General features: G+C 41.5%; 1 protein-coding gene across 1 annotated transcript; it reads left to right on the plus strand.

Annotated features, from left to right (window-relative positions):
- The first annotated feature begins 813 nt into the window (after positions 1 to 813).
- On the plus strand, positions 814 to 15,255 carry SLC33A1 (solute carrier family 33 member 1). The gene is made up of 6 exons (XM_083738110.1): positions 814 to 2,104; positions 3,955 to 4,145; positions 6,998 to 7,182; positions 8,924 to 9,041; positions 9,836 to 10,051; positions 10,863 to 15,255. Exons 1-6 carry the CDS (start codon positions 1,339 to 1,341, stop codon positions 11,031 to 11,033), a joined length of 1,647 nt encoding a protein of 548 aa, XP_083594236.1. The 5' UTR covers positions 814 to 1,338; the 3' UTR covers positions 11,034 to 15,255.

Below are 15,255 nucleotides of genomic sequence, written 5' to 3' on the forward strand. Positions count from 1 at the left end.
GCGGTATATAAATTCAAATAATAATAATAATAAAGCGACTTCAAAACAACCCATTACCAATCTGTTGCAGCCTATTGTCAACACACGCATGGATTTGTAACACGTGTCTGAGCTAGGCTACCCAGAGCTTAAATATGACCTTTCACACCATGGGCGTGGGGGGGGGGGCAGTTACCCTCCCCTAAATCAAGAGAGATCAATAAAAATACTAAACTGAGGTTCTGCACCACCTAACAAAAATCCTGGCTAAGCCCATGTTTCACACGCCCTTCCAAACACATGCATTTAAGAGAGGATCCTTTGGCAGAAACCTGCAATACAAAACTGTATCAATACAGGACGTAGCATTTTGCATTGGAATATGGGACAGCACAGGAGAGGCGGGCAACCCTAGCTAACCATGTCTTCTCAGAACTACTGGATTTACCTGGTTGCTCCCAGGTAAGCCAGCTACAGCCCTATACACCTATTTGCCAGAAGAGGGAAGGGCAATGGCACTTCACAGGACTTATTTCTTGGGGAGGCATGGTTAGGGTTAATGGGGGTGCTTAGGTGTTTGCAGGTATCAGTGAGGTATCAGTTGCAAAACTTGACAGACTCTCGGTTTGAAGCAGGCGCACACAATTCAACCCCTACAGCCGCTCAAAGAAAGCACGCAGCTCTTCACTTCCGGCCTCCAAAAAGCCGCTCTACCCTTCACGGATCTTTTTCCGCCTCTCTGTCCTGCCCTTCCATCGAGCCGGCTCTATAGTTCTTTCCCTATCCCTTCTTCTTCCCTCTTCCCCTTGATAGGATGGCTTCCCGGTGACGTAGCTCGCCTGCTCCTCCAGTCAGATAGGACCACGGCTGCTCAGAGCTCTTCGGCTGCCTTGGCGGTACCTTTGCGAGCCGGGTTGTGTTTCCAGCCGGGGAACTTGGACGCGTCGGACCGTGCCGGGTAGAAAGTGGGGTTGGGGTGGGCCTGGGGGGTGGGCAGGAATTTATTTCCCTTCCTTGCTCCCTAACGGACTTTTGGGGGCCGGGAGAAGGGAAATTTGTGTTTTGTCGACGAGGAAGAAGCTACTGCTTTGTTTTGGTGGGGAAGCTCCGCGAGGAGGCCCGTGACTTCCAGCTGACGAGCCTGAAGCGTCCTCGACTTCTCCGTCCTTCCAGCGGGTGTGAGGGGACCCCTCTGACCTGGAGCTGGTTAGGCCCAGGTGGGAGGCGGAGGAGGGAAGGCCGGACCCCTGTTCCAGGCGGGGCGGAGCTGGAAGCCTCCCTTGAGCTGCCCTGCTGCCGCCGCGGCGGGGGAAAGGCTCCCCGGTCCCGAGGACGACGGCGCTGGACTACGTGTGCGACATGTCCCCCACCATCTCCTACAAAGACAGCAGCCGGCAGCGCCGGCCGGGCTCCTACCAGAACTCGGTGGATATGCTGAAGAGGGAGCTCCCGCCCCCGGACTTCTGCGGGGATGGCCGCGCCGAAGTGGGAGATGACCGTGAGGCGCTTCTCCAAGATCCGAGCGTCACGCCGCTGGGGACACCCCGGGGCTACCGAGCGGAGCTGGGCAGCATCTTACTGCTCCTCTTCCTCTACGTGCTGCAGGGCATCCCGCTGGGGCTGGCGGGCAGCATCCCGCTCATCTTGCAAAGCAAGAACGTCAGCTACACGGACCAGGCTTTCTTCAGCTTCGTCTTCTGGCCTTTCAGCTTGAAGCTGCTGTGGGCCCCCCTGGTGGATGCCGTGTACTTCAAGAGCTTTGGCCGGCGCAAGTCGTGGCTTGTGCCCACTCAGTACACCTTGGGGCTTTTTATGATGTACCTTTCCAGGCAGGTGGACTCTTTGCTTGGGGAGGAGGATGGCAAAAGCCCAGATGTGGTGGCTCTTACAGTGACCTTCTTCTTGTTTGAGTTTCTGGCAGCCACTCAGGACATAGCTGTAGATGGCTGGGCATTGACTATGTTGTCTCGGGAGAATGTGGGCTATGCTTCCACTTGTAACTCTGTGGGACAGACAGCTGGCTACTTCTTGGGAAATGTCTTGTTCTTGGCTCTGGAATCAGCCTCCTTCTGCAACAAGTATTTGCGGTTTCAGCCTCAACCCAGAGGAATTGTAACGCTTTCAGGTATACATTTTTGAAATGAATGTAATGATGCAGATCTATCCGAGAGCCCCTTTTATCTCTCCCCCCCCCAAGCTTCTGTGTCCTCTTCAGGTTGACAATTGTTCATGTGTAGTGTGGTAAGAAGTGGTGATGGATTAGTCTACTATGGAACATTTCATTTACACCCCTCTTATAGAACTGCAAAAAGAATTACAGTACCTGTGTGGATTTTCTATTCCAGATTGCTATATCAGCTGCCCAACTTTGAAGGTTCACATTTGTTTAGGAACTGTCTGATCTTGATACACTCTTTTGATAAAAAGCTGGTGGATGGGTGGGTGAAACCTGGAAGAACACATGCTGCTATATTAGCACACTTAGTGAAAATGCAGTGTTATCTTACATAAGTTTTGGTATTTGCTGGTTCATACTAGATAGCAATTCTGCATTTACACATTTTGCCCAGATTACTTTGCTTGAAAATGGAGCTGCCATGTCATCTTAATTAATGAATAAGCTAAACTAAGCTAGTTGTCCTCATCCATGTTGCTAACATTAATAATAATGAGAGGTAACATCCTTCAGATACCTATGGTGAAAAGACCCAAAGCAAAATGAACAATTATAGCAGGCACATCCAACTTCCAAGAGACTGCCATCTCCTCACACTATAACAAACTGGCAGAGATCTACCCATTGGTTTGACCAGAGTTGTTGAGCTTTTTGGGGGGAGGGGGAGCCAAAGTTGTTGAGCTTTTTTTCCTTTTGTGGGGGGGGGATGTGGGGGGACAAGGGACGACTATGGGCATCCCGTGATCGACCAGTAGATCGTGATCAACCGGTTGGACAGGCCTGAGTTAGAGTATAGGTTTACAACTAGAAGCAGAATTGGTAAAGACCTGTCAAATCTAGTTTTTTTCAGAACTCTTCAAGAAAGGGAAGAGAGGCATTGTTTTTACACATCTACTTTCCTGCCACCATAAGGTTCTGCATGAGGTTGAAAGCACACAATTGAAATGTACGGTGTAATCATATGGTATTAAAAACAGTTTAGAAGCAATTGTAGTCACAGGAATAGGGTAGTTCCTGAAAACACGTCTCAATTGCCAGAGATCAGAGCAAAGAGGTGTGTCTTTAGCATATGTTGGAAATTGTGTATGTTTCTGAAAAAAGTGATTAATACAATATATATAATATAATGAAGGTGCCAGATGTACTTCTGTGGGGAGGGAATTCCACAACCTAGGAACTACCACAAAGAATTCCCTCTCCCACAGCACAGCTTGAACTTTTGAGGGCAGTGGGACTACCAAGGAGGCCCCCCTCTACTGATCTTGACAACAAGAGCATCTGTATGGAAGTTATGGGCTAGTGTTATATCAGATAGACACAACAAAGAGGCAACAGAGATCCCAGTGATTTCAGACTGGCTACTTATATATCTTGCTTTGTGCATGCATGTTTTAATTTATCACAATGCTTCCAGTTTGGTAAGTAGGGTTCTTGAGGTTGGGGATAAGAGTATTTGCTTAAATGAGTTCTTAAATTTCATTATTCTTAACTTAATTTGCTTATTCACATTGTGTTCTCCAAGTCCATTCCTACAGGGATTAATCTGACATCTTTTCTGTTGGTAAAGATTAAGGCTGCACTATGTAGACTGTTTGCTCCTGTGGAGCCCCTTATTTATTTGGATGAGCTAATAATCCAGCATAAATTACCAGTAATTGGTTTTGTGAAATCTCTTTTTCTTATTGGACGGTATGTTAATTGTTTTATGAAGGTTGCAGCTAGTCTTAGTGTTGGTTTTAAATAGTATGTTATTAGCATCAAGTGTCTTCATAATGGAAAAGGTTTCATTTCCCCTTCAGATTTCCTATTTTACTGGGGTGCTGTTTTCTTAATCACTACCACCTTGGTCGCACTCTTGAAAAAAGAAGATAGGGAACGACACCCATCAAAAGAAGAAACAAAAGGCATCATGGATACGTACAAGCTGCTCTTCTCAATAGTAAAAATGCCAGCAGTCCTTACATTTTGTGCCCTGATTTTAACAGCAAAAGTGAGTACATGATTTGCGATTATCATTTGGGAATGTGCCTCATTTTTATAAGTTCCTGTTATTCATGGACCTATATGCCAGTCTTATGAGCTACTATGCCAGAAAACATATTAATTGAGAAGAGAGATACTATTGCTAGCTAGTTAGCTATTTATTTATTTATTTGATTTATATACCACCCTTTAACCAAAGATCCCAGGGTGGTGTACAAGATTAAGAACATAATTTATGGAGCATAATAATAAAAGCATAATACTGAACATAATAATAGACAGCATAACAATAAAATAATCATGATAACAGTCCGTCCCCTCTGCTGCAGATTGTTTAATGGCCAAACACCCTGGTAAAGAGGAATGTTTTCACCTGGCACCTAAAGACATGTAATGCTGGCACCAGGTGAGCCTATGTGGGGAGAGTCTTTCACAGATGAGGGAACCATCACAGAAAAGGCCCATGTTGTAAGTCTCTAAACCTCTCAGGAGTGGGGACATAGAGAAGGACAAGCACAAGGTCTAGATCAGTTTATATGGGGAGAGGTGGTCCTTAAGGTATTGTGGTCCTGAACCGTGTAAGTTATGAGATAGCATTGTAGCTGAGTTGATACAAAGCAATATGTGTGTCATCTTAAGTATGCACTTTCTGTAGGAGCAATAGATTGGAAGCCCTATACAGACATTACTTTGTGTGCAGAGGGGGAAGCCAATGTGGTGTAATGGTTCAGAGTGTTGGACTAGAATCTGGGAGAATAGAGTTCAAATCCCCACATGGCCATGAAGCTCACTGAGCTCTACCTCTTAGCCTAACCTACTTTACCGGGTTGATGTGGGAATAAATTGAGAAGGAATGAACCAGATTAAAATACATGTCAACCTTCTGCATGTCTGGATAAGCTTGCCTAAACAAAAATGCTTTCAACTAGTGTCAAAACCATTGATGTCAATAGGCAGGGAGTTCCAGTGAAATGACAACAAGATTGCATTTCTCAGTGGTTGAGGTGTTTAAACTATTGGACTCTTCAGAATTGGCATTCCAGGGGATGGCAAGCTTCCACTTTTGTTTTCTTCTTCTGCTAACAGAGAACATGAGCCTTGTTAGCTCTGTAATGCTGACTGTGCTGTTACTTTTTGTATTTTTTGACACCATTCTCTGACATGGGAGGGGAAAGAGGGAGCCTCGTGCTCAGTCTCCAGAGGGCTGCTCTTTCTTTGATTGAGAGCTCATTGAATGCAGTCAGTTGAGAGAGGAACAGAGCCGTTGTCATTGGCTCCCTGACGGCTGCAATTGAGCAGTCATATCTTAACCTAATCAGCAGGGATATAAAAGAGGATTATGACGATGGCCCCATAGTGTGCTGCAATGGATCCTAGAAGTCCTCAATTAACCATAATTTCCTCTTACGTCTGAATCAGAAAAAAACATGATTACTACAGTTTCAAGTTCTTTGTTCTGAACCTAGTCACCACAGCTCCTCCCCCCTTTCTGGTTCTGATTTAACTCTGGCTAATTGCTGGCATTGTGGCATATTGCAGCATGCCAGGGAGGGAATTGGTAGCACAGCAACACAACTCACAGGCAGAAGGCTTGAGCATGTCTCAGCTTATTAAACTACAGCACGATCATTCAACTTTTCCTGGGGTTCTTTTTTTAAAACTTTTTGTAATTTGCAAGACTGCATAAACAATATGCTACCGAAGCCTCTCTGCCAGGAAGCTGGATTAAAAAAACAGTTGTTGAACGAGTTTGTTCTAAAAACAAACTCCACTCCTGAGAGCCAACAGGATTGTTTCTCAGTGACTATCATAGCTGAAAGAGGGAGGTATTGGCATGCAAGGGGGAGCTCCGTTAAATATCCCGGAAGAAGGTATTATTAGACCACAGGAACCCTGGACAAGAGTCGTCCACATTGTAACATTTTGTTGCAGTTCCTACTTGTTTAATGTAAACACTGCCTCTTTCAATTGTTACATGGGCTATATTTATGAAGCCATGCTAGCACTGCAAGATTATTGATCCAATACAGTGGTACCTCGGGTTGCAAACACTTCGGGTTACAAACTCCGCAAACCCGGAAGTAGTTGCTCTGGGTTGCAAACTTTGCCCCAGGATGAGAACAGAAATCGCGCAGCGGGAAGCCCCATTGGTAAAAGCGCGTCTCAGGTTAAGAATGGTTTTGGGTTAAGAACGGACCTCCGGAACGAATTAAGTTTGTAACCTGAGGTACCACTGTGATTATTTTTGTATAGTCTCCCATATTTGCCCTGATATGGCTATCATCTGTGTTGCTTCCTGTCAAATGTTGGAATGATTCCAATTGTTAAAGAAGCTGCAATCTCAAATCAAGGTTTCATACCCTACTTTGATGGCCCACCACAAACCATGGTTTATAAACTGACACAGGCTCAGGCAAAAAAGCAAACCATGGATTTTGCATAATGTTCTATAAGCGGAGGGGCAGGATTTAATTTTTCTAAGCTAGTGATTCCCAAACTGGTCCATGAACCACCTGTGGTCTGCAAGCTTCATTTAGGTAGTATGTGGCATGTAATATTGATTTTTAGCTGTATTTTGATTGTTTCTTTTTATTTCTTACATTGCATTCTATTTTATTACTATCTGCATTCAATAACTGAACAATATAAGAGAAAAAGAAGCAATAAAAATACAATTAAAATCATACATAATCCAGTACAGTGCATTACAATTGCTGTAGTGAGCAGAAAAATCATTAAGTGGTCTGCAAGACACTCAGGATGGGTGACCATGAATAAGTTACTACATAGCAGTACAGCAGGAAAACCACCTTGTAATGTTGAATGTGTGTAAGATTGTAAACTGATTTTATGTTGCAGATTGGATTCTCAGCAGCAGATGCAGTCACAGGCCTCAAATTGGTAGAAGAAGGAGTACCTAAAGAACACTTGGCTCTTCTTGCTGTTCCAATGGTTCCACTGCAGATCATATTGCCTCTGATTATCAGCAAATACACAGCAGGTCCACAGCCCCTGAACACATTTTACAAAGCTATGCCTTTCAGGTAAAAAACCTCTTGATAGCTAAACCTGTTAATATACAGCTCTGTTAATGTGAAACTATAATTTTGTAACCATTAAAAGCAATGAGATGTGCATTTTGGGCTTTTACTTGGAAAGTTTTGCAGTGGTTATTGGTTCGGAATCCCCCACTCTTGTTCATTATGCAATATATAGTGAAGTGCTGTAGCTTTGCTGAATTATACTTTACAAGAGCTGTGCTTGGTTAAAATTCCACTTGTGTCAGAACTGGTGTTTTCCTTTCCACACCCCCTATGGACAAGGCTAAGTTCAAGGTATTGTTTCTAATGTATAAAACCCTGGGCAGCTTGGAATCAGGATACCTAAATCAGTCTTTAGATACTCAATGAGTTACTGTGCTCTGCAGGAGAAGGGATCCTGCAGATACCATCTTATAGGGAGGTCCGCATTCTGTGTGATGTCGAAACTGGGCCTTAAGTGTTGTGCCACATGCCACTTGTAATGCCCTCCTGCTAAATATTAGATAGGTGTCACCTCTGTAGACATTTTGACACCTGCTGAAGACCTTCCTCTTTCAAAAAGTCTTTTAAGTAGAGATATTTCCCAGTCTGCATCTGTATAGGAATTGTTTTTAGATGTGTTTATTGTTTTATCTTTTGTGGCATTTGGGGGCCTTTCATTTCCATGAAGACCACAGAATGTGTCTCATGGATCACTCATTTCCTTCAACTTATATGGATGGGAAACGATGGGTTATGTAGGAGAAGCCAACATAGTATTCTCCATATGCTTTGGATTGGAACTCCTCCATCGCCCCTCATCATTGGCTGGCTGAGGCTGATGGGCCTTGGAGTGCCCATCTAGAGGGGACCATGTTGACTACCCCAAGGTTAGGCAGCTTAGTATCAAAGGGGCTGATTTCAGTCTTGCATGGCCTGCCTCTTTTTAACTAGAATTCCTGAAATCTACTTGCTAAGTTGCAGATCATCGTCAAGGGGGAGACATCTTAACCATGATTTGATAAGCAAAACCTTGATTTAGCTGCCATCTGCTGATGTGAAAAGCCCCAGGGAGGAGCAAAGTGTGTGCGAGCCAGCACATTTGCACAGTTGCTTATTGTCAAGTGCAAAACAGACCTTGTTTAAGGTGCATTACTGAATCAACCCAAGGTTCACCTAGATCAGCATTCTTCAAAATCTGCATCTGTTAGGTAGCCCACCAGAAACTGGCCAGTGAATCACCACTGGCTCATAATCTAACTGCTGTGCCTCAGGTCTAAAGGTAAAGGTAAAGGTACCCCTGCCCGTACGGGCCAGTCTTGACAGACTCTGGGGTTGTGCGCCCATCTCACTTAAGAGGCCAGGGGCCAGCGCTGTCCGGAGACACTTCCGGGTCACGTGGCCAGCGTGACATCGCTGCTCTGGCGAGCCAGAGCCGCACACGGAAACGCCGTTTACCTTCCCGCTGGTAAGCGGTCCCTATTTATCTACTTGCACCCGGAGGTGCTTTCGAACTGCTAGGTTGGCAGGCGCTGGGACCGAGCAGCGGGAGCGCACCCCGCCGCAGGGATTCGAACCGCCGACCTTTCGATCGTCAAGTCCTAGGCGCTGAGGCTTTAACCCACAGCGCCACCTGCGTCCCCTTTGCCTCAGGTCTACCCCTCGTCAAAATTTTGGGTTGCCTTCCTAGCTCGTATTGGTTTAATGCAGAAATGATGAGGGGTTTTGGGTATTCAAGGTGTTTCCCCTTATCTTTTCCCTACAGGTTACTGTTTGGGTTGGAATTTGCTTTCTTGGTTTGGTGGACTCCCAAAGTAAAATACGAAGGAGGATTTCCCATCTATTACTATATTATATTGCTTCTGAGTTATGCTTTGCATCAGGTAATAAGTTGCTATGTGTGTCTGTGTTTGAGTAGTCTGTGTAGACACAAGGCTTTGATATATGTGTGTGTGTGTGTGTGTGTGTGTGTGTGTGTGTGTGTGTGAACAATGTATTGAGCTTAGGCTTTGTTACCACTTAAGGTATATTAAATTTCCTAAATTTCCTAAAACACATTTGTCTGCTATCTACAAGTCTTTACTGTTACTGTTAGTACTAGAGAAGGATGGACCAGTTTCTTTCTTTTCCATGTTAAATATAGTGGGGTAGGAGAGCTGAAAATAATGCCAGTATATTTTACATCTGTCACCCAATGTGCCCCTTTAGTTTCAGGTATTACATGGGTAGATGAGTTTATAAAGCCAGGGACATACATTATCACAGCTCTCTGGCAGCTGTGGTGGCTCATTTACCAGAAGTAATGTGTTTAGCATTAACTCTGGAAGTGTAAACTGTATTCTGACCAAACCAAGCCTAGGAGTATACAGATTGCCAGATGTGAATTTTTTTCCACCTCTTCCGCACTATGTAAGTGTTTTCCTTATTGAAATCTTGTGTTGGAGGGTTATTTTGTTGCAAAAACAATGTTTTTGTTTCTTCCTACAAGATATGTAAAAGTGGGAATCTTTGGTCTTCCAAGACCCCAGCAGCTCTCAACAGCTGGCCCCTTTTGACTACATTTCATGTTAAAAGGCAGCTCCACAGTGTTCCATAAGACATTTCACTAAAATAGCAGTTGCTACTTGAAGCTGTTCTCTTGCATAATTCTCTTTGTGTTCATCTGTCTTTCCCCCAGGTTACGCTGTACAGCATGTATGTTGCTATAATGGCTTTCAATGCCAAAGTTAGTGACCCACTCATAGGCGGAACGTACATGACGCTACTTAACACAGTGTCGAATTTGGGAGGAAACTGGCCGGCAACAGTAGCTCTTTGGCTTGTGGATCCACTTACAGTGAAGGAGTGTGTCGGAGCTCAAGGACATAACTGCGGGACTGCAGCTGCTGCAGAAGTAAGTTTCGTATAAGAGACGCTTTCATTCCAATACTAGTCTTGATGCACTGACACTAACTTTCAGCACTGATATTTCCTCCCCATTTAAAAAGCATCTTAGGAATAGCTTTTGTTCTTGCATATTATCAAGTGAGATAATTTGCACCTCCTGTGTTAGCTATATGCAAGACCTTCACTTTATTCACCTTATGGGGTTTGAACAGTGTGATTTTAGCCACATAGTAGTGTGATAGCAAAGTTGTGAGACTTTTCCAGAATGCTCGTATAAGATCATCTTGAAAGAATAATTGTTCCTTCCGCTTTGGCTACAACCCACATGCTTCAATTGTCTTCCTCCAGTAGGCATCACTGATGGGGCATTATGAAGCTTACGGCAGCTGCATTACTCCCTACAAAAGTATAGACTTTTAATTAAAAAAAGGGTGGGCATCTGGGGAAAAAGTCTTTTTTCCCTTGATGCCCACCCCCTTATTTTTAAAAAAATGTTTTTTGCCAAGTATATAAAGCCAAATCCACACAATTTGAATGTACACAAGTTGCGAGTTACCTTTAATAGAAAATTATTATTAATGGGTGGTAACCAAAGTTAGTCATACTCTGAGCAGACCCATTGAAATCAATGGACTTTGTAACATCCACTGATTTTAGTGGGGGTACCACTTAGCTAGATATCACCCAACATACTATATTTTTAAGGATAAAAACAGTGTGTTCATCTAGAATGCTTTATCAATGCATTTTAACTTATTCTGTTAATACATATATCCGTATAGCATCTTTTGACGCCCTTCTCTCATTCTCTCTTGCAGCTTTGTACAAAAGAAGGTGGATCTTGTATTATTACCTTGGATGGTTATTACGTGGAATCCCTAATATGCGTGGCTTTGGGATTTGTTTGGTGGTTGTTTCTCGGTCCCAAATTCAAAAAGCTGCAGAACGAGAGGGCATCTTCATGGAAATGCAGGAGAACCAGTTCATAGGAAAACACTGACAAATGTTGTTATGGCTTTATCCCATAATGAGTACGCAAAAGAATAAATACATCTATGTAGGGAAAAAATGGCCATTTTATGCCAAATGACTTTCCAAAAAACCAAGCCAGGAAAGTAGTATATGGATCAGTTAAAAAAGCACACACACCAACAACATTTTCTTAAGTTAAAAATGAATAAATAATCATACTCGAAACAGCACTTTAAAATTACAGAGCTGTTGTGCTAACTTGCAGCGTCTGCCTTTTGTTTTCTGATTGATTTCTTTAACATTATCTCTAAACAAAACTTTTATGAAACCATAACATTTTGATTTAAATGTAAATGTTGAATGTATATGGTAAAATAAGCTGTAGAGAGAACAATCAATCTGATACATTTTCCACAACCCCTTTTAATTGCTGACCATAACTACGCTTTATGGGAGAAAACAATGAGTATCAAAGGATTCTCTCAAATGTATTTTCCTGGCTTCTACAAGCTTTAAAGATTTATAAGAGGAATATTTTTATAATGGTGAAAATTTAGCTTTTTTCTTTTCTTTTAATGTGCACACTTGACTTCAAGGCACTTGATTTGCAGATAGAAGTGGTTTCTTCAGGACAGCATTTGCATGAGAGAAGCAGCTGGCTAGGTACTTACGTTGATCACACCTGGTAGAGTGGTAGGCAGGTATATTGACTAGTACTGAAGAACGGGCTTCCAAAAGATTAGGGGCACATATAAGGCCAGTGAATTCAGCTTGCTTGAAAAAGCAAATATGCTGTTTCTCAAGAATTGCTGTTTTTTTTTCTTTTATGAGGCCCAAAGAGGACTAGGCAAAAGATGTGGTGCCTTTTGAAAAGAAATGGTGATGGATTGTCTATACTTGCAATGTTTTAGGACATTCATATCGTTCTAATATAAGTCATTCAATCATTCCTGGCTGCTGCCTGGAATCTCCTACAACTGGTAACGTGATTTTTGCAATTCTCATTATTAAGAGGGAATCTTCTCTTTAGTGCCTTAAGGATGTACAATACAATGTATATCACATAAGAAAGGGGCACTGTTATAGTATGTTGTTGGATGTATTTTGTACATCTCTCATGATATTAAAATACCTTCAAAAGGTGTGGCAGGCTAGTGTCATACTCTTGATGCTGTCTCAGTTTTACTGGTTATTTCAAGAGGTCAATTCTTTCTGAAATGGATATTAATTCTTGATTCCAAGTGAATCTGTGATTTACGGTGTACTGTTTTTCTTTTAAAGCTCTTTTCTGAGTGTAAATAAATGTTAAGCCTGTTTGAGAAGGAAGTTTACACAACTCTTAAGCACACTTACTTGAGAGTAAATGCCACTGAAATTAGTGGGACCTACTTCCAGGGAAACGGAGTTAGGATCATAGGGTTGGAAGAGGTTTTAAAATCAACAGAGAGAAAAACATTCTTAGTCTGCCCTTGATCTATATTCCTCTCCTTCTGAAGAACAAAGTGGCCCATTGTTAAGCAATGTATAACCGAAATTGCCAACACCTTAAGATCCCAGTACTTAGATTTATAGCTGTTTAAGTAGTTTGTGGATTTCAGGGATCCTTCTGCAACCTTAAAACTATATTTATAGCCAGCTGTTTGTTTTTACAATAATAGGGAGAACTCCCGGACTGCTCCCAATTGGATTTTAAGATTGCAGCCTATCAATGATATTCATAAACTAGTTAAATCAGCAATACTCTGATTCAATTCATGGACCTAAACTAGATAACATCCAGTTTAAACATATTTAACTAGTGACTTTGGCAGGAAATTGGGTTACACATTGCTTCCCTGTGGCCACTTGTTTAATATGTTCTGCAGGTAGGCAGTATGTGCTGAGATTGCAGGTTGTTTGTGTGTTCTGTTGGTTGAGCTCCAGTAACTTCATTTAGATTTGGCTGGTAGAATATAGGGATGACATTTTTATTGGTCCCTCCTGCACCTTTAAAAGCAGCTTGATTTTCAGGCATTTGTTAGGTGATAATGCTGATCTCTAACAGCAAAGAGTTGCACCTGTTGATTTCTATAGATCAAGCTGATGTTGAAGGCATGGTGTTGGCTGGGTTTTGGGTCTGTTAGTAAACTTCATAGGGTTTGAGACACTCTAGTCCCCACCCCCCGCCCTGGGCATATTCTAACATGGTGATATTGTTGTATTAATATCTTGTAGTTCAGTTCATATGAATAATCAGACCTGTTTACTTGAATGAAAAATCCTTGGCACTCTCACTAAGTACTTTTAGTTTTCATTCATTGTTTACAATAAACTGATTTTGTTTGCCTTAATTTTGATCCATCCCTATTGGCTAGGTGGGACGAATAAAATGATGCTACTTTAATACTATATGTGTATGAAAGTTAATGAGAGGATATTTAGTGGCTAAAACATGTATTTATCATTTCCATTTATTTTTGGTTTGCCACCGCATAAATGAAAAGCCTGCTAACAGAGAACGTTTATTAACTGTCTCTAGACAATGTTAGGGAGGGGATACTTCTAGAAAAAAGGTGTCTGGCTTGCAAAACATGCACAGGAAATTAGCCAGTGAGGCTTTTTATGTTTTCCAGTTCTGTATTACTGTTTATACAGGGTGCCAAGAAAAATAAAGGCTATGCATTTAAACAAATGTCTGATGCTGTAGAGTAAACGTTGTGAATGGCTAATTAAACTAAAACCCAGAATCAATAGCAAAGCTTGAACTAAAACTTTCCTTAAAAAATGAGAAATCTTAAAAGAAATTTCAGCATACTCCAAGAATGAAAGAAGTGCTCAGCATTACTTTTTTGCACTTAAACACATTTGTATTAAACTTGTTGTGTTGAATTCTTGGACACTCATCACCGATGTGATTTTGCAGAGGGAATTCCTATAGATTTGGAAGCATATCCTGAGTTGTTCCTGCACCCGAGATAGCAGAGTCTGTGGAGTTGCTATAGGTTAAGCATCCACCTTTCACTTACCTGAATTGTACTAAATGAGAACAAAATGAGACCTGTAGTTATTGAAGGCTATCTGCATTATTTGAGAGGTAAATTATGCTGCTTGATATAATTTCAGGTGCAGGCTACAAATGATGTAAATTGGGGAAAAGGTTTAATTAAAGTTCTATATGGTGTTCCCTTAATTGGAGTAAATAATAACGTGATACTCTTGGCATAAAATTGCTTCCCATTTTCAGGATAATGAGTGATTCCCTGACAGCAATTTTGATCATTCATGGCAATCAAGCACAATTACCTCACAAAAAGTGGAACACATCTTCTCAATTGTATATAAGGTTCACAAGAAAATGTTTTCTATAGCAATAATCACGTCATGTGAAAGGAGAAATTGTCAAGGGGGGAGATATGCTGAGTTGTGATAAAAGTATTATTTGATAACTACCACTTGAACTCTCATCTGCACTCTGTGATGCTGTCTTCAGTTCTGATTAGATTTACAAAGCTTAAGCTGTTTTTTTCTGGATTTTCTATTGGCTATAAAGTTCATAGTTTGGAGAATATTCTTTTTATATTTTCAAAGGTTCATCAGAGATGACTGTAGAAGTATTGAATAATAAAATATTGCCTTTTTTAAAAGAAGGCTAAAACTATTTGCTCGATACAAACGATATATAAAGCAAGTTAATCTACAAAGGATTTGTAGATGTACATACTTGTTGCATACTTGTTGATAAAAAAACTAAAATATTGCTCAAATGGATGACAAATTGATTTAAGTGTGAATCATATAAGTAATGGCCAGGAACTCTGTGAAACCAATTCCTTTGACTGTAATAGAGAGTGGAAACAGAAGTATAATGTATATGTTGGAATATTTCTTGACTGTTTGTTTGTTTTCCTTTATAATGTGCTGTAAATTGAGGCACTGGTACACACAAAATAGGTTTGCTTTTGAAACAGCTGTTAGTCATAATGAAGAACAGAGCAAAACGGCTGGACCATTTCATGATTAAAAATAGCTGACTTGTAAAATGGAGCAAACGTGTTTAATTTTTCTATTTTACCCAAAGTGTTTCCTGGGTTTTCTCTTCATGTTTAAGCTTTAAAATGAATAAATAAATAAATTCTGTCAATGGATAAATATGAGACGACACAATTACCTTGCTGAAAGTGCTAAATTTACCGAACCATATCCCTTAGGAAGTCTCAGAAGCTCTATCTATTGTTTCAATAAAGCAATATTGCAATTTTA

This window comes from Podarcis gaigeae (assembly GCF_964106915.1).
Source record: "Podarcis gaigeae genome assembly, chromosome: 5".
NCBI classification, from domain to species: domain Eukaryota; kingdom Metazoa; phylum Chordata; class Lepidosauria; order Squamata; family Lacertidae; genus Podarcis; species Podarcis gaigeae.